The sequence below is a fragment of the Microcaecilia unicolor genome, unplaced genomic scaffold, assembly GCF_901765095.1.
Source record: "Microcaecilia unicolor unplaced genomic scaffold, aMicUni1.1, whole genome shotgun sequence".
Taxonomy (NCBI): domain Eukaryota; kingdom Metazoa; phylum Chordata; class Amphibia; order Gymnophiona; family Siphonopidae; genus Microcaecilia; species Microcaecilia unicolor.
The window spans coordinates 124,115-149,318 of record NW_021963193.1 but is presented as its reverse complement, the minus strand read 5'-3'; the positions used below and the strand labels follow the sequence as shown (position 1 = coordinate 149,318).

The following is a 25,204-nucleotide window of genomic DNA, read 5'->3' as shown; positions in this document are numbered from 1 at the left end:
CATTGTGCAGAAAAGACTTGTTCCTGGTCTGGACGCTTCAGGCTTTCACTGCAACGGGCCCCCCAGCTGATGAGATAAGGGCCTGAATGATGTAATTCCTGATCAGTGAAGATGATGTATGTGTGTTTATATATATATATATATATATATATATATATATATATATATATATATATATCATTTTATTTTTCTATAGCCTTCCTTTAGTAATGTACTCAATTAGTGTGTGTATTTCTTAATCCTTGTGATGCAGTAACAATTGTGACTTATACACTCTCCAATTAAAGTGCAAATAAAGAGTTTCATTTACCCAATACAAATCTAAAAGAATCTGTAGTATTTTATTCTGTGAGCTGTCTGTGGTGATCAAGTGAGCAGGCTGCAAATAGTGAAGCAATACAACGTGGAACCATTTAACGACTCTGAATAACTTTGTCTCATCAGCAAATTTAATTACCTCACTAGTTACTCCCATCTCTAGGTCATTTATAAATATGTTAAAAAGCAGCTGTCCCAGCACAGAGCCCTGGGAACCCAACTAACTACCCTTCTCCATTGAGAATACTGACCATTTAACCCTACTCTTTGTTTTCTATCTTTTAACCAGTTTTTAATCCACAATAGAACGCTACCTCCTATCCCATGACTCTCCAATTTCCTCTGGAGTCTTTCATGAGGTACTTTGTCAAACGCCTTCTGAAAATCCAGATACACAATATCAACCAGCTCCCCTTTATCCACGTTTGTTCACCCCTTCAAAGAAATGTAGTAGATTGGTGAGGCAAGATTTCCCTTCACTAAATCCACGTTGACTGTCTCATTAATCCATGCTTTTGAATATGCTCTGTAATTTTGTTCTTAATAATAGTCTCTACCATTTTGCTCGGCACCAACGTCAGACTCATCAGTCTATAATTTCCCGGATCTCCTCTGGAACCTTTTTTTAAAAATTAGCATTACATTGGCCACCCTCCAATCTTCCGGTACCACGCTCGATTTTAAGGATAAATTACATGTTTCTAACAATAGCTCCGCAAGCTCATTTTCAGTTCTATCAGTACTCTGGGATGAATACCATCCGGTCCAGTTTGTAGAACTGCCCCATTACATCCTCCAGGTTTACAGACAATTCATTAAGTTTCTCCGACTCGTCAGCTTCAAATACTATTTCCGGCACCGGTATCCCACCCAAAATCTTCCTTTGTGAAGACCGAAGCAAAGAATTCTTTTAATCTCTCCGCTACGGCTTTGTCTTCCCTGATCGCCCCTTTTACTCCTCGGTTATCTAGCGGTCCAACTGATTCTTTTGCCGGCTTCCTGCTTTTAAAATACCTAAAAAAATATTTTTACTATATGTTTTTGCCTCCAACGCAATCTTTTTTTCTAAGTCCCTCTTAGCTTTTCTTATCAGCGCTTTGCATTTGACTTGATATTCCTTATGCCGTTTCTTATTATTTTCAGTCGGTTTCTTCTTCCATTTTCTGAAGGATTTTCTTTTAGCTCTAATAGCTTCCATCACCTCACTATTTAACCACGCCGGCTGTCGTTTGGTTTTCCGTCCTCCTTTTTTAATACACGGAATATATTTGGCCTGGGCTTCCAGGATGGTGATTTTGAACAGCATCCACGCCTGATGTAAATTTTTGACCCTCGCAGTCACTCCTCTAAGTTTTCTTTTCACTGTTCTTCTCATTTTATCATAGTCTTCTTTTTTAAAGTTAAACGCTAATGTATTTGATTTCCTATGTGTACTTACTTCAAAGCTAATATCAAATACGATCATATTATGATCACTGTTATCAAGCGGCCCCAGCACCATTACCTCCCGCATCAGATCATGCGCTCCACTAAGGACTAGGTCTAGAATTTGTACTTCTCTCATTGGTTCCTGTACCAGCTGCTCCATAAAGATGTCCTTGATTTCATCGAAGAAGTTTACCTCCCTAGCGTGTCCCGATATTACATTTACCCAGTCAATATCAGGGTAATTGAAATCACCCATTATTATTGTGTTGCCCAGTTTGTTTGTGTCCCTAATTTCCTATAACATTTCTGCATCCGTCTGTTCATCCTGACCAGGCGGATGGTAGTACATTCCTATTATTATCCTTTCCCCCTTTACACATGGAATTTCAATCCACAGTGATTCCAAGAAGTGTTTTGTTTCCTGTTTTCATGATATCTTTGAAAGATACCTTATCCCAAACCATGTACTTTTGAGCGACTGTCGGCTTTCCCCAAGTTTCTAGTTTAAAAGCTGTTCTATCTCCTTTTTAAACGCCAATGCCAGCAGCCTGGTCCCACCCTGGTTAAGGTGGTGCTCATCCTTTCAGAATAGGCTCCCCCTTCCCCAGAATGTTGCCCAGTTCCTAACAAATCTAAAAACCCTCCTCCCTGCATCATCATCTCATCCTGCAGCGCCTGTTAGATTCTGTTAATGCTGTGGTACAAAGTTCCTAAAACTAAGTGGAAAAGACTATGGAGACTAGTTGACAAAATCCGCTTTTTATATTTTTATTTTACCTAACACTAACCTACAATTCCTCCTTTAAACCCCCAATCTTTTAAGTTCCCAAAGCACAAACAAAATAGCGTTCACTTACCAGAGAAATGCTCTCTTCTCTCGGAACTTCTCAGAAAGAAAGTTCAGTGGGACCTTTCCTCTTTATACAGTTTTGAATCTAAGGCGCCTCTTTTACTAAAAACCAACCTCTTCAAAATGGCCTACCCCAACAACCCCACGTAAACCTCGTCACCCAGCAACACAGCATGACTATAATCGTACTGGCCAACACGCAATCTTTATCCCTTGCAACCCTCTACTTATAATTCATATGATCACTATACAACCTTGTATCTGTTATCAACTGACTGGGCAAACACCTTGACAGTACTATGTAAGCCACATTGAGCCTGCAAATAGGTGGGAAAATGTGGGGTACAAATGCAATAAATAAATAAATAAACGGGCTCTTTGAAGCTGACTCAGCAACCTATGCAAGTATTCTACTTCTCCACACCTTAATTAACACTTAATTGAGGTCGCTGGATGAACTACCAGAGAAATGTTCTCTTCTCTCAGAACTTCTCAGAAAGAAAGTTTAGTGGGACCTTTCCTCTTTATATAGTTTTGCATGCAAGTTTCATTTTTTCTAGTATTGCTGCTTGCTGAGCCTAACATCTTAAGGTAACTTTCCAGTTTAGTATTTTGCCTTCATATTTTTTTTTCTAGTTCCTTGTGTAATATCTGTTGTGTCATGTGTTATTCATGTGTGATCAAGATGCAGTATTCTGCTAGTATGTAGCATTTGCAGCCCTTTTTGTTTTGTTTTTCATTAGGTAGTGTACTGGTGTTTTAGAGCCCGGTGTAATTACAGTGCTGCCTTTCCACGCATAAGGTTGTAGCTCATCCTGTCCTTGGAATTAGTGCTGTTATGGTTTGGTAAAGTTATGAGTGTGTTTTTGCACAAGTTTGTGTACGGTGTTTTGTAGTGGAGAGATTGTGTGTTGGCCGTACTGAGGTGGCACCAAAACATCAGAAAGGGATTTAGAGCCTAAATCATGACACACTACCTCTTGAAGGATCTACATATACAGCTTAAGCATTTCTAAGGTCTACATTGGCATGGTAAGGGAAAGGGGATGGGGAAATACTACTGGAGAGGAAGAGGGCGTGCTGGGTAAGAAGGAAGGAAGGAAGGGAGAAAGGGAGAAAGAGCTGGCTTTTTGGGAATAACCATAATGTGTATGTATGAGATATCTCTTTCTCCCTTCCTTCCTTCATATTAGCATATTCGTGTGTATATATATATATATATATATATATATATATATATATATATATATATACATACATATATATATATACATACATGCACACACATATATATATATACACATATACACATACATATATGCAAATGAATATGCTAATATGCCCCACCCCATGCTTTCCCCCCCCCCAATAAACAAACTACACCCATGGGTAGACATTTCAAATGGGTGCTGCTGCCACATGTAGCCAGCACATACAAGTCCATTTCTACATTTCTCTATGATAGCAGATCCTTTTCAAAAATACTATTTGAATTGTACACATCATAAGAACACAAACATTGCTATCCTGGGACAGAACAAAGGTCCATCAAGCCCAGCATCCTGTTTCCATACCTATCTCAATTTTGATTTTTACATTCTTTCTGAAATCTGCCTTCATATGCACTAATAGTGTTATCACCCACTGTTAAAGAATGAACCCTTTAGAGTCCTGTAAACATTTGATTCAATTCACTTTTCCTTTTCAAGATCAATAATACAAACTTCAAAACAGGTCATAGTACAAATCCCCAGGGTAACCCACCATCTCTTTTCACCAAGAAAACTGATCAATCCTACTATTTTCCTATCCTATCAATTACCAATCCATATTAGGAAAGCCTCCTATCCCAAACTCCCTCAGGAGTTTCTCAAGAAGGGCTTTATGAAATGTTTGCTGAAAACTCAGATGCACTGTATTGACTGTCTCACATTTATTTACACCTTCCCTCCCCTAAATCTTTACTTGCTCTTCATCAACAACTTCCCTCTACCCATATGCCCAGTAATGCCAACCTTATTTCAAATATTTTGTCTCACATCAAAGAGACTCACTGGGCAGAAGTTTCTAGGATTAATTTCAATTGGAACAGTGGCTACCCTCAGATTTTACACAGACCAGCACATTTTAATGACAGGTTACAGATTACTAGAAACAAGTTTATTCATACTAGTTTCATGCTTTAGTTCCTTAAAACCTAGGCTGAATATCATCTGGTCCCAGTGATATTTAGTTCAATTTAGCACCTATTCTACATTCATACTGAATTCAAACAAGTGCTCTGAATCATTATCTATAAAGAATGGTTCTAGCATGGGATACTAATTTCTCCAAAGTCACAAAAATAGACCAGTTCTAGAAGGGTTGATTAAATTCGGACAAAACAATGTACAGATATCGCGTCCCTCGCCTGTCACGCCTCTCACCTGAGCAGCGCAGCGCCCGCAGAGGACACGCTCCAGAATTGGCCGCCTTCCCTCGCGCCATTGGCCGGCCTTTCTAGTTCCCTCTCTAGATCGCCGACCATCCTGGCCACGCTGCTCCCGATGGCCGGCCATTGGGCCCGCATCAACAAAGTCGAAGAACATGGCACCGGCGTTCGAGGGCCGGCTTCTCTTCCAGATGCGGAGCCCGGGAAGCGAGGCTGCGCCTTGTGGTTTCCTGATTGGTTGGTTGAAGCGGGGCTCTGCCTCAGGCCCTACGTTACGCCTATCCTGGATGCTCCTCAGACGACGTCTCCTGTGGTCCCTGCGCTCCCCAGCTGACTCTCGGCTCCCTGATGGGGAGGGCTATTTAAAGGAGCAGCGTTTCTCATGATTCTTGCTTTGGCTTCTCGTCTCAGAGGACTTAAGCTTCCGTGTGCTGTCTCCAGACTTCTCTTCTGATTGACCTGACTTGTTTGACCTCTGCTAGTTCCTGACATTCCTCACTTGCTGCCAGCCCTGACCTCTGCTGGTTCCTGACATTCCTCACTTGCTGCCAGCCCTGACCTCTGCTAGTTCCTGACACTCCTCGCTTGCTGCCAGCCCTGACCCCTGCTAGTGCCTGACGCTCCTCGCTTGCTGCCAGCCTGTCCGCTGCCCGGTCCCAGTCCTCCCTCCGCCTGGCCAGTCGGCCAACCCCTGCGGTTCTGGAAGTCCCGTTGGCCGCCTGCAGCTGGGAGCTCAACTTCCGGTGAACGGCGGTCGCCACGGGTGAAGTCTAGGGGTTGTTCGGCTGTCCTTTCGAGGGCTGCGGTCACCTTCACCTCCGCCCTCCAGTAGGACCAAAGGGCTCACGGGATTTCCATCCAGGACAACAGATTAATTATATAAGAAGGACAAATGGATCCTCAGTGTCCCATACGTAACCATGCAATAGGGGTCCTTTTTTCCACTACTGATAGTTATAATATGTTTTTGGAGACCTTTTTCAATAAATAGTTTCTTTGGATAATTATAGACCCAATTAACCTATAGACCACTGTGATACTGTCATGATGTTTCCTCACTGGATGAAAAAGCCATTGTATCATATACGAGCTTTAGGTCTGGGCCGGTTAAGCCAACATCCTAAGCACATTAAGGGAGTCAGAGGAAGAAAACCTTTTTATGGAAGAGAACTAAGGCTCTCTACTGATCTTGGAAGTGACAAGGAGAGCCAGGGTTCTGTGAGAAAGTCTGAGAAATGAAAAGAGAAAAACTCCCAGCATAGGAGTCAGCTCTCCAGATGCCAATAGGTGCGATGCACCGCCCCCCCCCCCCCCCCCCCCAATACTAAGCAACTCCTTCATTGTGCCCGAGCGATCCGTATTACGTTTAGCATCCTCAATCATTTTAAAATGCTGGTGCCCACGGTTCCCAGAATGTATTTCTATAGTCTTGTACCTGTGTCTCCTCTGTCCAGCAACACCAGGGACCCGCAGCAACCTTCCAATAAACCACTCAGGCATTCCAGTGTTTCTGCTGCAGCCAGATTGATTTCATCTAACAAGATCCATTCTCCTTTCTTCACTGCTTGCGTCAGAGTACCCTAATAGCAAAAGACATATTATTGACTCTCAGCACCTGTGAATCATGTAAGGAACAACCAAACACCTGGTGTAGTTATGTTATTTGGACCTGCAATACCCAGGGGCAAGTGGACACAATATGAACCATTCCACCTCTTGAGTACTGGAGGTGTGTCAAAGGAAAAAAAATAAAATAAAAATGAGGAATCTGAAAAAAAAAATTGCTACATTGTAAATGACACTCCAGAGCTAGCAGCAATTGTACAAAAAAAAAAATCACTTTTTTTTCTTTTGTTGATCCCTACCACCATTTTCCACATATACGCTTATTTTGTTGATTTGTGACATTTTTTATTCCCCCTCTCATGCCAGTAATTAAAGGAAATCTTTACCTCCACAAATGCAAACACCAAAGCATTTTCTGTCATTTTCATCTGCTGCTGGGCATGGTTCAGTTGAAGACCAAATGCCTCCCACTTCTCTTTCAGAAGTGACCCTGAGAGAGAAGACAGAGGGGGTGGTTTAAAATCACTGGTATGGGAAACTGATTATATTCACATGGTTGTAGCTTGACAAAAATGTAACTTCTCACTGTAAAATATTAACAGTAGGATGGACTGGCCAGGAGGCAGTTTTCAGCAAGACAAATGTGCCCTTAAAAATGCCAAACACATTGTCTGCAGCTAAACCATGCTTACGAAAGAATTTAGAACGTAAGACAAAATTACAGCCAGTTTCAACTTAATGTCTCATCCTGCTCCTCTGGAGAACAGACCAAGCATACAGCAACCTATCACCATGACAGGGTAACAGTTCCGTCTAAATTGGCATCCTATGTTTCTCTGACTCTGCATTACTCTGCTCCTAAGGTACTCAAGCACGACACCTGGGCCAGTCTGAGAACCCCAAATTAGGAACAGAACTGAATCTTAAATTACTGAGTGAACAGGTAAATTGTACAAAATACAGCACAGTTCAGGAGAGAGATCTTGGGGTGATAGTGTCTAGGGATCCCAAGGTGGCTCAAGGAGGGAGCTGTTGCCTGAAAAATGCTAGGCTGCATAGAAAGAGGCATAACCAGCAGAAGAAAGGAGGTGTTGCTGCCCCTGTACAAGTCATTGGCGAGGCCCCACTTGGAGCATTGTGTCCAATTTTGGAGGCCATATCTCTTCAAGGACATAAACTGACTTCAGATGGTTCAGAAGGCGGCAACAAAAATGGTACAGGGTTTGCGCCATAAGACGTGCAGAACTCAAATATGTATGCACTAAAGAAAAGGAGAGAAATAGGTGATATGATACAGACATTTAAGTACTTGAAAGACATTAATATTCAAATAAACCTCTTCCAGATATGTAGGGGCAGTAGAACTAGAGGACACGAATGGAGGTTGCAGGAACAACCTTCCTGGGGAGGCAGTAGAGTCAAAAGCAGTAAGCGAATTCAAAAACAGAAGAGATAGACACGGGGGATGCCTAAATAGAAAGAGGGTGGAAACTAGAGAGCTGCACAGGAGCAGGGATAGCAGGAATCCCATAGGGATCCCCTCCAGGTCTGCCGGGATCCCGTGGGGATGGACCCAGGTCTGCAAGATCCCTGCGGAAGTGTCTTCCCTCCCCTGAACGCAGGATGCCCTTCCGGCATACTTCAAGGTACCCTGGTGATCTAGTGGCTTCTTCGGGGCAGGAAAGATCACCACTTCTTTCATAATCGCTGCCGTAGTACTGATCCTCTCGTCTCCGCTTTTTTTAAATGGCTGCCAAGACATCCAGTGGTGGAAGTCTTGCAAGGCCACCGCTGGACGTCTCAGCAGCCATTTTAAAAAAGCTGAGACAGCGAGAGGATCAGTGGCAGCAGGCAGGAAAGAGTGGGGATCTTTCCTTCCCCTGAAGAAGCCACTAGACCCTCAGGGTGCCTTGAAGTATGTGCCAGAAGGGCACCCAGAGCTGGAGAGGAGATGGATGGATGGAGTCGGGATGATAAAAAGTTGAAGCCAATTAGGTGAGTCTCGCTTTGCAATTCCTCTGGCAGCCGTCATCGCCGTACGCTCAAAACAAAACAAGCAAACCTATGAGCTGCTGAATCCACACTGTGGCTCTTTATTGTTGGTAGCATTTTTATTTCAGCTCACTTATTTTCAAACGTGCCAGCTTAAGCAGCATATGGATGTACACAGAGGAAGTATAATAATGGAATAACTTTTCATAGTCGTAATTTGTTATAAATCGTAATCAGTGTGTAATTTGGAGGGGCAGGTTATAGGGACCATAGCACTGTTATGTTCGTGCAGATTTTTTTCTCCTGGTAAATGGCCACTAAAACAGACATCAAGTTATGAGAATCAGATGCTCAACATTCTACTACTACTACTTAATATTTCTAAAGCGCTACTAGGGTTACGCAGCGCTGTACAATTTCACAAAGGACAGTCCCTGCTCAAAGGAGCTTACAATCTAAAGGACAAAAAATGTGCAATCAATCAATTTAGGGCAGCCTAGATTTCTTGAATAGGGGTATAATGGTTAGGTGCCGAAAGCGACATTGAAGAGGTGGGCTTTGAGTAAGGATTTGAAGATGGGCAGGGAGGGGGCTTGGCGTATGGGCTCAGGAACATTCAGAGTTTCTATTTACTTATTTATGACATTTATATCCCACATTAAACATGAATTAGGTTGAAACATGGGAGCATTTAAAATCTTTTTTTTTTTTTCCTGTGCCTACATCAAAAGAAAAAGATGGCATGTGGGAACTTGCTCCTTTTGTTTTGTGGATTGCAGTGGTATATTATAAAAATGCACCTGTCTTTTTTATTACTACTTTTTCACAGAGAGGTATTGAATAATTAGGGAAGGGCTTCCTTAATGCAGAAGTTTTGTCCAGCGTCAGTCTAAATATGCCAACATTGTCCAGTTCTGCACACTATTAGCTGCCAAGTTCATACAAAGTTAATTATGTTCAGCAGAAAATTAATCTGTTGGTTCAGGCTGCTTGCTATGTGAATATTCGATCACTGTTTCATTATTGCTACCAAGTATTACATATTAAGGGCATTTACTTTAAACTTTGTTTTAATTCATTTATCCAGTCTTTACATGCATATGGTTTTGCTTTTTAAACCCAAAGGTGAATCCTAAGGGTGGATGAACAATTAGGTATAAACTGTGTTTCTGATTCTACTTGTTTTGGCATTTGGATTGCTTGGGTCCTGTGCTGATCTGTACACAAGCTGTCTTAGTAGAGTACAGAAGAAAATGATTTATGTTACTTTCACTAGCATTTTTACTGCTTATAGAATCTGGCTTTCTGGGGGGGGGGGGGGGGGGGGGTCAAGCTGACTGCAGCATGGCAAGGACTTTGCAGGCCAGGAGCTGGGATGGAGGAGATTACTTGTGGCAGGCACGGGTAACCACGAGGATGGACAGGGACAGATTAGATTTATGTTCCTGTGCAATTCTCTAGTGGAAACACAACATGGCTGCTGAAGTATTATCTTGGGCAAGAGTAGTTGGAACTGATGCCGATGCCGGACAGATTTCTACAGTCTGTGTCCTGCAAATAGCAAAAGACAGGTGCTTCGGTAACTCCAGTGTTGTAGATCACTTTATTGTCACATGCTGCGAGAGAGTGAGGGTGCTGTGCAGCTCAGGGGGAAGGGCTAGACATCTTGACTGGTTAAGTTGAATACTGTCAACAATACTTGGGAATGATGTGTGGTTATAGCCAAGACTCATCATGTTTGGCTGCCTATATGGCTGGCATGGTGGAGACTTGACAACCAGCGTTTAAACATGGATGACTGGGACCCACATAAAGTGGCAGGTGCAGCTCTGGCCACCTTGTTGGACAGACTGGATGAACCGTGCGGGTCTTTTATCTGCTGTCATTTAGTGTGTTACTGTATTACTTTACAGCTGAAATAATTGTCCCTACTTCTCTAGCGTTAGGCGGACTTGGAAGCTGTATTACCAGTAGAAGTGTTTATATAATTCAGATGCCAGATAAAGATACAGATGTTACCCACACTTCAAATAGTAATATCCACAAAAAAAAAAGTATTTCTTTTAAAATGTATTCCTTTCTCCCCAGCTCAGTGAACATAATACACAGATGGTGGAGTTCTCTTTCTTCCTGGCCAAGCACACAATTGCAATTTGATGGAGGAGGAAGAACAAACCTCTAACTAGAGATGAACAGGAAGAGGACACTGATCTATTCTTCCCCTGGAGCCCCATTAGAACAAGTAATAGGTCATGTAAGTTGACCCATCTGACCAATTTATTGCGTTGCCAATTATCCATTAGTCACACACGACCCAGATTGCTTCTACATATTATAATTTTAAGCCATGTCATCTCACCTCTGAGGTAAAGTTTTAAGTCTTCTCCCTCTCTTTACATAGCATCCATGTATGGTGTGCTAGCGTTTGATATTTTGCATAATTTAAATGGAACAATCTATACCATAGGCCTAGTATCCATTGTAGGGTCTGAGAAATATGATTTAATGCCAGGAGTCAGGGAGGCTATTTCATTACAGCTGTATCAACATTCTGCAACTGCACCACAGAGTCTTAGATCTTAAATAAGGAAAACACTCTTCAAGCATTCTGCCATTTTGCTAACCAAGGGAATGTCATTGCCATGTGTTCTCCTTAAAATGACCATTAAAATAAATAACTGTGAAGCAATACTTGAATAGATGGGTCACATTTTGAACATACAGAACCATGACCCATCTTGACTGCCCAATTTCTGGTCCACTTGACCTACTGATCACAGATCCATGGCCCATTCACCAAAGGAAAAGAGAAAAAAAAAATATGAAAACTTTTGCACTCTTTAGTTAGACATCTGCATATCCTTAGGATTTGGGTCATGTACTTGTTTCAGCATATAGAACCAATATTTGAAAAATAAGGTATGCATATGAAGACAGACTACTGTGCCAAGACTGTTCAGAAGATAACAGGGGAGCAAGAAACCTAGCACTCCCATCTTTGGTTATAAAATAGCCATTTCCATCACTGAAAATCAAAAGCAAGATACATAATTACACTCCTAATTCATACTTCATTCCTAGCACTCTTGAAAATCCAACCTTACTCAGACGTATTTAACTGGCAGAGCCATTGGCTCCAACATCAATCCATGAATTTTTAACACTGGAAATGCCAACTCTCAAGATTTCTTTACATCATCCACGAGAGAATGAGACTCAATTTAAGGAAAATCAAAAGATATACAGCATTTTTAATATAGCTATCAAAGTGTTTCATTACTATATATATCAGGTTGATGCTTAATTTTAAAAAAAGCTCAATCTCACTCATTATTGACAATGAGCAGCAGTAACATATTGTGAAGTCATCAGCACAATAGATACACAGAGAATGGATTACAGGAAAACCAGGGATTTGTCATCGATTTACAGCCATCTTCATTGGGTACAGGGTATGATACATACCTGTAGCAGTTGTTCTCCGAGGACAGCAGGCTGATTGTTCTCACGACTGGGTTGACGTCCGCGGCAGCCCCCACCAACCGGAAGAAGCTTCGCGGGACGGTCGGCACGCAGGGCACGCCCACCGCGCATGCGCGGCCGTCTTCCCGCCCGTGCGCGACCGCTCCCGCCAGTTGAATGACTAGCAAAAGATGAAACACACAACTCCAAAGGGGAGGAGGGAGGGTAGGTGAGAACAATCAGCCTGCTGTCCTCGGAGAACAACTGCTACAGGTATGTATCATACCCTTTCTCCGAGGACAAGCAGGCTGCTTGTTCTCACGACTGGGGTATCCCTAGCTCTCAGGCTCACTCAAAACAAAAACCCAGGTCAATTGAACCTCGCAACGGCGAGGGAACAACAGAAATTGACCTACGAAGAACAACTAACTGAGAGTGCAGCCTGACCAGAATAAATTCGGGTCCTGGAGGGTGGAGTTGGATTTACACCCCAAACAGATTCTGCAGCACCGACTGCCCGAACCGACTGTCGCGTCGGGTATCCTGCTGGAGGCAGTAATGAGATGTGAATGTGTGGACAGATGACCACGTCGCAGCCTTGCAGATCTCTTCAATAGTGGCTGACTTCAAGTGGGCCACCGACGCTGCCATGGCTCTGACACTATGAGCCGTGACATGACCCTCAAGAGTCAGCCCAGCCTGGGCGTAAGTGAAGGAAATGCAGTCTGCTAGCCAATTGGAGATGGTGCGTTTCCCGACAGCGACCCCTAGCCTGTTAGGGTCGAAAGAAATAAACAATTGGGCGGACTGTCTGTTGGGCTGTGTCCGCTCCAAGTAGAAGGCCAATGCTCTCTTGCAGTCCAATGTGTGCAACTGACGTTCAGCAGGGCGGGTATGCGGCCTGGGGAAGAATGTTGGCAAGACAATTGACTGGTTAAGATGGAACTCCGACACCACCTTCGGCAGGAACTTTGGGTGGGTGCGGAGCACTACTCTGTTATGATGAAATTTGGTATACGGAGCATGAGCTACCAGGGCTTGAAGCTCACTGACCCTACGAGCTGAAGTAACTGCCACCAAGAAAATGACCTTCCAGGTCAAGTACTTCAGATGGCAGGTATTCAGTGGCTCAAAAGGAGGTTTCATCAGCTGGGTGAGGACGACGTTGAGATCCCATGACACTGCAGGAGGCTTGACAGGGGGCTTTGACAAAAGCAAGCCTCTCATGAATCGAACGACTAAAGGCTCTCCAGAGATGGCTTTACCTTCCACACGATAATGGTAAGCACTAATCGCACTAAGGTGATTCCTTACTGAGTTGGTCTTGAGGCCAGACTCTGATAAGTGCAGAAGGTATTCAAGCAGGTTCTGTGCAGGGCAAGAACGAGGTTCTAGGGCCTTGCTCTCACACCAAACGACAAACCTCCTCCACTTGAAAAAGTAACTCTTTTTAGTGGAATCCTTCCTAGAGGCAAGCAAAACCCGGGAGACACCCTCAGACAGACCCAACGCAGCGAAGTCTACGCCCTCAACATCCAGGCCGTGAGAGCCAGGGATTGAAGGTTGGGGTGCAGCAACGCTCCGTCGTTCTGCGAAATGAGAGTCGGAAAACACTCCAATCTCCACGGTTCTTCGGAGGACAACTCCAGAAGAAGAGGGAACCAGATCTGACGGGGCCAAAAGGGCGCTATCAGAATCATGGTGCCGCGGTCTTGCTTGAGCTTCAGTAAGGTCTTCCCCACCAAAGGTATGGGAGGATAAGCATACAGGAGGCCGGTCCCCCAATGAAGGAGAAAGGCATCTGACGCTAGCCTGCCGTGTGTCTGAAGCCTGGAACAGAACAGAGGCAGCTTGTGGTTGGTCTGAGAGGCGAAAAGATCCACCGAGGGGGTGCCCCACTCTCGGAAGATCTTGCGTACCACTCTGGAATGGAGCGACCACTCGTGCGGTTGCATGACTCTGCTCAGTCTGTCGGCCAGACTGTTGTTTACGCCTGCCAGGTACGTGGCTTGGAGAAGCATGCCGAACCGACACGCCCAACGCCACATACCGACGGCTTCCTGACACAGGGGGCGAGATCCGGTGCCCCCCTGCTTGTTGACGTAATACATTGCAACCTGATTGTCTGTCCGAATTTGGATAATTTGGCAGGACAGCCGATCTCTGAAAGCCTTCAGTGCGTTCCAGATCGCTCGGAGCTCCAGGAGGTTGATCTGCAGATCCTTTTCCTGGAGGGACCACAGACCCTGGGTGTGAAGCCCATCGACATGGGCTCCCCACCCCAGGCGGGATGCATCCGTCGTCAGCACTTTCGAGGGCTGCGGAATTTGGAATGGACGTCCCAGGGTCAAATTGGTCCGTATGGTCCACCAGAGCAGTGAAGTGCGGCAACTGGTGGAGAGGCGGATGACATCCTCTAGATTCCCGGTGGCTTGGAACCACTGGGAAGCTAGGGTCCATTGAGCAGATCTCATGTGAAGACGAGCCATGGGAGTCACATGAACTGTGGAGGCCATATGACCCAGAAGTCTCAACATCTGCCGAGCTGTGATCTGCTGAGACGCTCTGGTCTGCGAAGCCAGGGCCAAGAGATTGGTGGCCCTCGCTTCGGGAAGGTAGGCCTGAACCGTCTGGGAATTCAGCAGCGCTCCTATGAATTCCAGAGACTGAGTTGGCTGGAGATGGGACTTTGGGTAATTTATCACAAACCCCAGCAGCTCCAGAAGTTGAATAGTGCACTGCATGGACCGGAGGGCTCCTGCCTCCGAGGTGTTCTTGACCAGCCAATCGTCGAGATATGGGAACACGTGCACTCCCAGCTTGCGTAGGTAGGCCGCTACCACCACGAGGCACTTTGTAAACACTCGTGGGGCAGAGGCGAGCCCAAAGGGCAGCACACAATACTGAAAGTGCCGTGCGCCCAGGCGGAATCTGAGATACTGTCTGTGAGCTGGCAGTATCGGGATGTGAGTGTATGCGTCCTTTAAATCCAGGGAACATAGCCAATCGTTTTTCTGAATCATTGGCAGAAGGGTGCCCAAGGAAAGCATCCTGAACTTTTCTTTGACCAGGAATTTGTTCAGGCCTCTCAGGTCTAGGATGGGACGCATCCCCCCTGTTTTCTTTTCCACAAGGAAGTACCTGGAATAGAATCCCTGCCCTTCCTGCCCGGGTGGTACGGGCTCGACCGCATTGGCGCTGAGAAGGGCGGAGAGTTCCTCTGCAAGTACCTGCTTGTGATGGGAGCTGAAAGACTGAGCTCCCGGAGGACAATTTGGAGGCAGGGAGGTCAAATTCAGGGTGTATCCGCACCGCACTATTTGGAGAACCCACTGGTCGGAGGTTATGAGAGGCCACCTTTGGTGAAAGAATTTTACCCTCCCTCCGACCGGCAGGTCGTCCGGTACGGACACTTGTAGGGCGGCTATGTTCCCGTGGATCCAGTCAAAAGCCCGTCCCCGGCTTTTGCTGTGGAGGCGCAGGGGGCTGCTTAGGCGCACGCTGTTGACGGGAACGAGCGCGCTGGGGCTGTCCCTGTGCCTGACGAGGCCTTCGGGCCGGCTGGTTGTACCTACGCTTCGCAAAAGAATAGGGTGCAGCCTGCCGAGCCCGGGAAAAACGCCCGCCCGCGGGGGCGGGTGCTGAAGGCGCCCGGTGGGAGAGCTTGTCGAGAGCGGTTTCCCGCTGATGCAGTTGGTCAACCATCTGCTCGACCTTCTCGCCAAAAATATTATCCCCCCGGCAAGGGACGTCAGCCAGTCTCTGCTGGGTGCGGTTGTCCAGGTCAGAGGCACGCAGCCATGAGAGCCTGCGCATCACTATACCTTGGGCCGCAGCACGAGATGCCACGTCACAGGTGTCAAAAATCCCCCTGGACAGGAACTTTCTGCACGCCTTCAGCTGCCTGACCACCTCCTGATATGGCCTGGACTGCTCCGGCGGGAGCTTATCGACCAGGTCCGCCAGCTGTTGCACATTGGTCCGCATGTGGATGCTCATATAGAGCAGGTAAGATTGGATGCGGGTCACGAGCATGGAGGATTGGTAGGCCTTCCTCCCAAATGAGTCCAGAGTGCGAGACTCCCGCCCCGGGGGCGCCGAGGCGGTATCCCTCGAACTCCGTGCCCTCTTGAGAGCAGAATCCACGACCGCTGAGTCATGGGGCAACTGGGGCCGCATGAGCTCTGGGTCAGAGTGGATCCTGTACTGGGACTCTGCTTTCTTGGGAATGGTGGGGTTAGTTAGTGGTCGCACCCAGTTCCGAAGCAGCGTCTCCTTCAGGACATTGTGCAGCGGTACCGTGGAGGACTCTCTAGGTGGTGATGGATAGTCGAGGACCTCGAGCATCTCGGCCCTCGGCTCTTCCACAGAGACCACGGGAAAGGGAATGCTTATAGACATATCCCGCACAAAGGAGGCAAAGGAGAGACTCTCAGGAGGTGAGAGCTTCCTCTCCGGTGACGGCGTGGGGTCCGAGGGAAGGCCCGTAGACTCCTCTGAGGAGAAATATCTCGGGTCCTCCTCTTCCCCCCACGAGTCCTCATCCTCGGTATCGGACATTAGCTCATGTAGCTGAGTCCGGTACCGGGCCCGGCTCGACGTCGAGGCACCGAGGTCTCGGTGTCGTCGAGCGGTGGACTCCCGCGCCGGCGGGGACGGAGCTCCCTCCATCGACGTCGACGGGGACTCCACCTGCGTGGCGGTCGAGACCGGCACCGCAAGCGGCGGCGGTGTCGACAGCCCCGGCGCCGGGCTAGAGCTCGCCGGCGCCACAGTCATCGGCGCCGGGGGCGCAAGCACCCCCGACGCCGGCACAGCCTGGCGCATCAGCCCTTCCAGGATCCCCGGAAGGATGGCTCTGAGGCACTCGTCCAGGCCCGCTGCCGGGAAAGGCGGTGGGGCCGGTAAGGGTGTCGGTGCCAGAAGCTGCTGGGGGCCAGGAGACGGCACCGAGGTGCCGGAACCCCGACGCGTCGGTACCTCCACCACCGACGGAGATCTCTCCTCTCTGCGATGACGCTTCGGCGTCGACTCCTCTTCAGGGTGCACCGAGGGCTCCCGGTGACGGCGCTTCTTATCTTTTTTCCGGTGCACGTCACCGGCGCCGGAGGGCATGGAGGAGGAGGAGGTCGATCCCCCTCGGTCTCGAGGTACCGGGTCCGACAGGGTTCGGTCCCGTGGCTCACGAGCTGAGGGAGTGACCGGGGCCGACTGCCCACGCGGCCTCTCAACCCCACTCTCACCGGCGGACCGGCGGGCCGACGGGACCTGTTCTCCTGGGGTCGCTGCCATCGGTGCCGATGTCTCGGGCATCGATACCGGTACCGAAGACCCGGCCTTCGATACCGATGCCGTCGAGGTCGACGTCGAGGGGCCGGCGCAAGTTCCAAAAAGACGGTCCCGCAGAACTTGCCTCGCAACCTGAGTCCGTTTCCGGAGACCGAGACACAGCGCGCACGACTTGAGATTGTGCTCCGGCCCGAGGCACTGGAGGCACCAAGCGTGGGTGTCGGTCTGCGAGATCGGCCGGCCGCAGCGACCACACTTTTTAAATCCACTCGGGACCTTCGAGGACATCGACGGAAAAATCGCGTCGGCGAAGTCAAAGTCGGCAATGGTGGCTAAAATCACACCACGAAAAAACTAGCCGACCGAGCGGCCACTAGGCCGCAACGAGGCGTCCCCCTGGAAGCGAGGGAAAAGGGGAGCGCGTGCTCCACACGCGCGAAAATCTTTTTTTTTTTTTTTTTAACAATACAAAGAAAGAAAAGAAAGAGGAACCGAACGGGAATCCAAAGCAACGATCCGCGTAAACGCGGTCGAAAAATCCGGCGGCTGAACGGAGAGAGAGGCAATTGCACAACTCTCTCCAGTCGCGGAAAAAAAGTAACTGGCGGGAGCGGTCGCGCACGGGCGGGAAGACGGCCGCGCATGCGCGGTGGGCGTGCCCTGCGTGCCGACCGTCCCGCGAAGCTTCTTCCGGTTGGTGGGGGCTGCCGCGGACGTCAACCCAGTCGTGAGAACAAGCAGCCTGCTTGTCCTCGGAGAATGAAGGTATACAGACATGGGGAGAAGGGAGTGGGGGGGAACTGGGAACCTTACTGTGCATCCAGAATAAATTTGTTACACTGTTAAATAAAATTGCTTTTATAGGTCAAAGTATCAGCAAAAGATTCTTTGTTAGATATTCTTTACAGCTCCCACCCTCAAGTCCTCAGGATATCCACAATGAATATGCACAAAATGCATTTGCAGTTTAAGCCTTTTGGAAAGGCAGTCTGCAGTATCCAGGAGCTCAATTTAATTTGGAGTGTACTGGCTTTTGCCCCCGTCTTAGCCAGGAAGAAAAGAGTAGGATCTCTTTGTTGAGGCTCTGTGAACAGTTATATGCCCTGATCTTCTCAGGTACTTTTTAGAAAGTAAACAACGTTTAGATAGTTTTATAATTGATCCATATTTCAGTTACCTGTTATTGTTTACTGATTGCACTTTATCTGTTTATTGTTCAATATTTTTAAGACAATAAACAATTTTCAGTTTATTGCCTCTGCCAGTCTAGACTGATAAAGAATCCTGGTGGTTTGTGTGTTGGGTCTGTGAGTGCTTTCTGGGAACTGTGGGACCACTGGGAGTATGGCCCCAGAAACCTAGAAATCACTGGGGATAATTTGAGAGCAGGAGACTCGTCCAGAGGCGGATGTGACCCAGTCGGTAGGAGGAGGGTGCTAGTGTAGAGCACAGGCGGCAGGTGCAGGCGGACCTGAGCTGTGCTGGGCATAGACTCTCTAAGTGACCGATGGATAACCCCAGGCAGATGGCTAGATGTTTTGTGACAAAGACCGTTATTGTCTACCCCTTTCTTATCAGTGATTCACACACATCATTTGCCCCCAAGTCCCTTAATGAAATTTAACAAACATTCTGCAGGCTGGAGAAAAACAAGTGATGCAATCTGACACTGCCACATTCTTACCCATGTGGCTTGTCTGCCTCTCCTTGCCAATGGCCACCTTGTGAATATGTTGCATGAGTTTAAGGAGTACATGCCAGCGCTTGTGTCGGTAACATGTCTGGATATGCCCCAAGAATTTGGCATTCTGTTTCTGGGAAAAAGTCTGAATAAAAAGCTCCTCAAAGCCTTCCCGCAGTGGCAGCCAAATCAGTCTGTGATCCACGGGCTTATACCTGCAGCAGAATCCAAAACAAATCTAGTTATCCCTTCATAGGAAAAAATAATTTACATTTATATAGTCTCTCATCCCAGCACCACTTAGGCACCAATACTGGCAACCAGAAGAGTAAAACCCTATCAAGGAAAAAGAGGAGGAACCAGAAAAATATTCCAGTATGCAAATATTAAGCCTCTTACCCAACAGCAAGAAACATGGAAAACAAGAAAAATATTTGTGTTAAGAGGCTTACATGCTGCTTCCATCTATAAGGAACCAGATTTCAACAAAGACCACCTGACATTCGCCAATTCACAAAAAAAAAAAAAAAAAATCCAACCCCAATGAAAGTCTACAACATGATATACCAGAATCAAAAAGCACACAGAGGATGGTTGGTTTATGGATTTATCTGATATACTTTCTTTCCTTAAATAATAAAGCGACGTACAATATTGATTCAGTTGTCAACTCTGGTCCACAGGTCTCCACTGCTCCTCCCACCCAACATGCTCCCCTACTCTCCATACAACAGATATGGTTTTCAGCATATCCAATACATAAAGATAGACAAGAAAATTCATTCATTTATTCTATAAAACCCAATCAAATGGGCTTCACTACTGCCTCTCCTATATCTCCTACCCCCCGTGTCAGAAGAAAATATTTCTAGTTCTATGGTTTTGCATTCATGAAGACCGATTTGTGGCTTATGACTGATCCAACAGGCATAACACAACCTCAAATTCCCTAAACCTTAAGTGAAGATGAATAGAAGGCTGGCACGGTGAGGAAAACCCCACACATGCTATCCTTCTCTGATACTTTCCCCCCCCCCCCCCCCCACCCACGCAAACTTGCTCACTGATACAGAAAGAGACTATGCTAAACCAACATCCTTCCTCGCCCCCATTTCCCAACCCAGTATGGTTAACAGCAAGGGTTTAATGACAGCCAACAAAACTTACCCTCCAAGCAGGTCTGCAGTGTCACTTTGTTGATTCATATTCACAACCCTCAAACGGTGACCTTATAATTGGGGGGAAAAATTAAAGTACATCAGTTGTGGCTGTCAAACAATTTCTAACCATACCTCACCAAAGGAAATATGACATGATCTGACTCCTGCCAATGAGCCTTCTCATTACTACTACTAAACATTTCTAGAGCGCTACTAGGGTTACGCAGCGCTGTACAATTTAACAAGGAGAGACAGTCCCTGCTCAAAGAGATGAAGCTCTTTTGGGAGCAATTTCAGTGTATGCTGAAATTGCTCCCAAAAGAGCTTCATCTAACACAGATCAATCTCTGTTTTAGGAAGTAGGCAAAAGCTTGGCTATTCTCAAGCACCTTTAATGAATGAGGCAACCGACTAGCTTGTCACATACACCCTGATTGTGATCAACTGTGAACACCACAGCAGGACTAACTTACCACATACAAACTGAGATCAACTGCGCACACCTTATTTATTTGTTACATTTATATTCCACATTTTCCCACCTATTTGTAGGCTCAATGTGGCTTACATAGTACCGGAGAGGCACTACAGACTCCGGTGTAAACAAATACAAAGTGATGTTGTGGTAAGATAAAAGTTCATATGGCACAGAAATTGTATATATGAATGTATATACAATTTCTCTATCAAGGTAGCCACCACCTATCTAGCCAAACTCCTTTGTTATGTCTGTATTGTTATATGAATGTGTTGGTTAAATGTGTACTATGCTGATACTATCATACCTACAATCAGGGCTTAATTTGCAGACAAAAAGGAAGTGGAACTGGGGGCAGTATAGCAGTTTTTAAGAGTTAAAGGTAAACAAGCTCTGTATCCACAAAAATCCAAACTCCACACAAAGACACAAACTACGTACAAACAACATACTGCACCTTGGACACAGGAAAAACACAGCAGACCCTCACCAAATAGAGATCACACATTAGAAACCAAAAATTGAACTGGCAATCCCAAGACATCAAAAACTCAGCACTCAACACTGGAAAAATAAAACCAAATTCATTTACTCTTGTACTGAACACGATACAACAATATCCGTGATGCCAAAACTAACACATTCCAGTTCATAAATTCAGAATAAAAACTTTTTTTCCTAGCTTTGTCTGGGCATTTTATTTTTGCAATCATGTTGGTCCCAGTGATCTTCTCCAGCATTACCCCTATCTGTCTGTCTCTCATCCTGGCATTTAGCATAGCCTCCATCTCTCCCTTTTCTTCCCACACCATCCATTATTATCACCTGTCTCTCCTTCCATCCAGCATTACCTGGCTTTCTCTCCCCCCCCCCCTCCTATGAAGTACTGCCCCTGTTTCTCTCTACCCCCCAACAGTTTTGCCTCCTCTCTCTCCTATGCAGCACTGCCCGTCTCTCTCCCCTCCTATGCAACATTGCCCCATCTCTTTTCCTCTCACCCATCCACCACTGCCCCCGTTTCTCTCCTCCCCCATGGACCATTCTCTATCTCCTCTCTATGCAGTACTGTCCATCTCTTTCCTCACAATCCAACATTGCTTCTCTCTCTCATTCTCCCCCTCCCATCCAGCATTGCCCAATGCCATGTTTGTCCCTCCCCTCCCATCCAGCATTGCTCCTGTGCCCTTTGTCTCCCTCCCATCCAATATTGTCCCTCGATCCAGTATTACTCCTATGTCCTGTATGTCTCTCCCTTCCCATCTATAAAATATTACTCCTGTGTCCTGTTTATCTTCCCCTTCCTATCAAGTATAAAACTTCCCTCCACCTTATGATTCAAAGCCCGGGAAAAGCTTGCTAGCTTAGATGCAACAGGTGGGGGCAGAATCATGAGTGCTGACGTCACTTCCTTGTGCCAAAAGGTACTGCAATGCCGTGCCACCCCGTTCTGGCAAAAATACAATATCAGTTTGCTGATTTCTAAGTGTACCTTTCTAATTGTGTATACTGCTATTTGAGTACATTAAAGCCATATGTTAACTATAATTATAAATTACCCATGTCCTGTTACATTTCCTATGCATCATCTTAGATGAATCTCTTCAAAAAAGGTGGTTAATAAAGCTTAATAATCATTTTAGACTAAAACAAATTCAAATATATCAGGCAATATTTCACTCAACCTGCTCTTTATCAGCCATCAGGAAAAACAATCAGCTTATTTCAGCTGTCAATTTTTCCATTCATATAATAATATTTTCTCTTGTCTCATGATCCCTGCTCCAAGGCTTATTTTTGTAGGCCCATGCTTTCTAATTAAGTGCAACCTGTATCCTTTAATTACAAACTCTTTCCACAAAAACATCACACTCCAGAGAGAACATGAAGTAACTGTAACTTGCAAAGTAACAAGTTTGCAGCGCTGCGTACGCTTTGCAGCGCTATAAAAATGCTAAATAGTAGTAGTAGTAGTAGTAACATGAATTGTATTCAAGTCCTAATATTATTTTTAAATGGCTGTTATTATTTCATGGCTCAAAAGTGTTTGCAGTTGAAATGTCTGGCACTCTTCATGGACATAGGATGCATAAACCTACTAGTACTAATGAGGTTGAGTGAGGGAGGGTCTAGATTATGTTTCCATGCCGAGATATTCCAACAACCACCGCCAAACAAGGAAATAGCACGAAACGTGCAGAACAGTTGGACTACGCAATACTTGTTGTCGATAAGCCAAATTACTCACCTACTTTAAAAATTTTATTTATAAAAAGGGTGCATGCCGATCTCTACCTGTAACTTTAGCGAGGTACTGGACAGCAGATGTCTTGCCAGTTCCTGTTTCACCCACTAGCAGCACTGGTTCTCCTCTGTTGATGCACAACGCCAACTGCTCAAGCAGCAGAGAAGACGGACGCGTTGCAGCAAAGGTCTGCTTCTCCCTTCCAGAGAAATCAAGTTATGTTCAACTGTTAACACGAGAAGTTTTAAAAAAGGAAGCGAGACATAAGCGAAACAGGAAACAAAATGGCAGAGGGGAAGATTAAGAGAAGTTGTTGAGAGACAAAGGCAGAAAGAAAACTTAAAAAGGGGGAGGGCAGGGAAGAGCCAAGAAGCTGCACTAGGATCCCAACCTCACCAAGTCAGACTTACTGTCCAACCAAATAAACATTGATTCCTACCAGGGCTGTGCAGTCAAAGTCAGATGCAAATTTTGGGTGGAATTAGTGTCAGTAAAAAAATAAATACCAACTCAGACTCCAGCTTCAAAATTAAAAAAAAAACCTTACAACAGTGTATTGAAAATTTTCAATTCACAACATTTCTTGTTCATGTTCTCTGTTCAAATTTCAAACATATTTGGGTCTATTATTTTGTATATAAAGAAATATCCTATGTTTCTGTAATCAAAATTCCAAGAGATGGAGTTGGAAGTAAGAAATAGAAAAACAGAGTCAGACACGAAGGTTTGGTGTACCAAAACCATAGCCCTGATACCTAGCCAGAAAAATAAGGCATCATTTATTTCTACTGAATTTTTCTTCATTATAACACCACCAATAAATTCTATCCCCACCCCAAAAAAAAAAACATTTTGAGGCAACAATAAAATGGCTAGCAAAAGGCCTCTATAGATAATAAATTTCCCTGTAGTTCAAACCCACTCCCGCTGACATAATCAAGCAACCAAGGAATTACAAAGATACAGTAACCTAATCACCCAAGCAGGTGCCCCCCCCCCCCCACACCTCCACTTTTAATGCTTACCTTTGTATGAGAAGGGTCTCTGTCTGCTTTCGAAGAACCTCCACTCTTCCCACGGTGACTTCCAGCTCCCCTATGGTAATAGCGGGCTTATACAGCAGGCAATAATATTCCGTCTGTGAGAGAAGTCATTATATAGCTTAGCACATCAGCCTGCTAGTTTTCTCTGAATATATTACACCCTATTAATTACATATTGCTTCGAAAGATCTAAAATAACCACCCAAAGCAGTACACACAGTTGTTTACAAAATGTAAATTATAATTAGTGGTTCTGATTTTAGGTTATAACTACAGTAAACACCAAGATTCATCCTGTGCACCCAGCTTAGATCCACTCTCGTTTCCTGAACTTGATTATTGACCCAAACACTTTCCGCAATACCAACATAGATCAATACCTCATCTCTGTTTTAAAAAAAAAAAAACTTTTCCCCTCCCCCCTTCCTTAGTGTCAACCATGGAAACACTCCCAACCCAGTGTACCCTCCATCTATATTCTTGTTTTATAACTTTATTTTAGGTTGAAATAATCTCATTCATAACCAAATAATAAAGAACCGTATCAAAGCACTGACCTACTTAATCAGAATTCAAACCTTTTCCTGATAGTAAATTCTCCTCCCCTCAACAATATCCCACAAACTCCCTTATCCCATCCCAACTTCCCTGTTAACATCACATTTCTAGCCTCAAAGAAGAGGAGGTTTCCAATCTTTAACAAATGTTTCCTGTTTATTATGACACATTGCGGAGAGCTTCTCCAGGTAGCAGAGACCAGGACTGTATCTGAAGTCAAAAAATAAATGGTACAGGCATATGGGATGTTTTTAGGGGAGGAAGAGCTAACAGATGATATGGATAAGTAGATTGGATTTGCCATATGGTCTTTGTCTGCTGTGATTTTCTCTGTTTTTATCAAAACCACATTATGTAGCCTCGCCCTCCAGAGCTGAATGCTAGAAGCCTCCCATTATTTCCATATATAGGGTATTTCAGCAGAGAGGCAGACCTCCATTTGTATCCTATGCCGATCCCCATAACCCACTTTCCAATAACACTTAATATCAACATTAAACTTAGGGTCCAATTCCACCACCCACTGAAAAATGTCTTTAGTTTCTTCTTTCATTTGCTCTCAAAAACACTTGGGCCCCTGATGCTCAAAACTCCGGCGCTATTCTGAACAGCGCTGTAAAAAAATACCACCGGAACAGCACAGATCAACGCCCTAATGATCAACTCTGAGATGCAAATATAGGCACGCGCATAGCACTGAGCATTA

At 45.5% G+C, this 25,204-nt stretch overlaps 1 protein-coding gene across 1 annotated transcript in view; it reads right to left on the bottom strand.

Annotated features, from left to right (window-relative positions):
• Window positions 1-6,462: 6,462 nt before the first annotated feature.
• LOC115459060 (midasin-like) overlaps window positions 6,463-25,204 on the bottom strand; it is a gene marked incomplete at both ends in the record, with an annotated part of 142,006 nt that continues 123,264 nt past the window's right edge. The window contains 6 exons of the mRNA XM_030188924.1: window positions 6,463-6,607; window positions 6,980-7,083; window positions 19,021-19,232; window positions 20,185-20,245; window positions 22,948-23,096; window positions 23,923-24,035. Coding sequence (XP_030044784.1) covers window positions 6,463-6,607; window positions 6,980-7,083; window positions 19,021-19,232; window positions 20,185-20,245; window positions 22,948-23,096; window positions 23,923-24,035 — 784 coding nt within the window. The remainder of the gene's footprint in view (window positions 6,608-6,979; window positions 7,084-19,020; window positions 19,233-20,184; window positions 20,246-22,947; window positions 23,097-23,922; window positions 24,036-25,204) is intronic.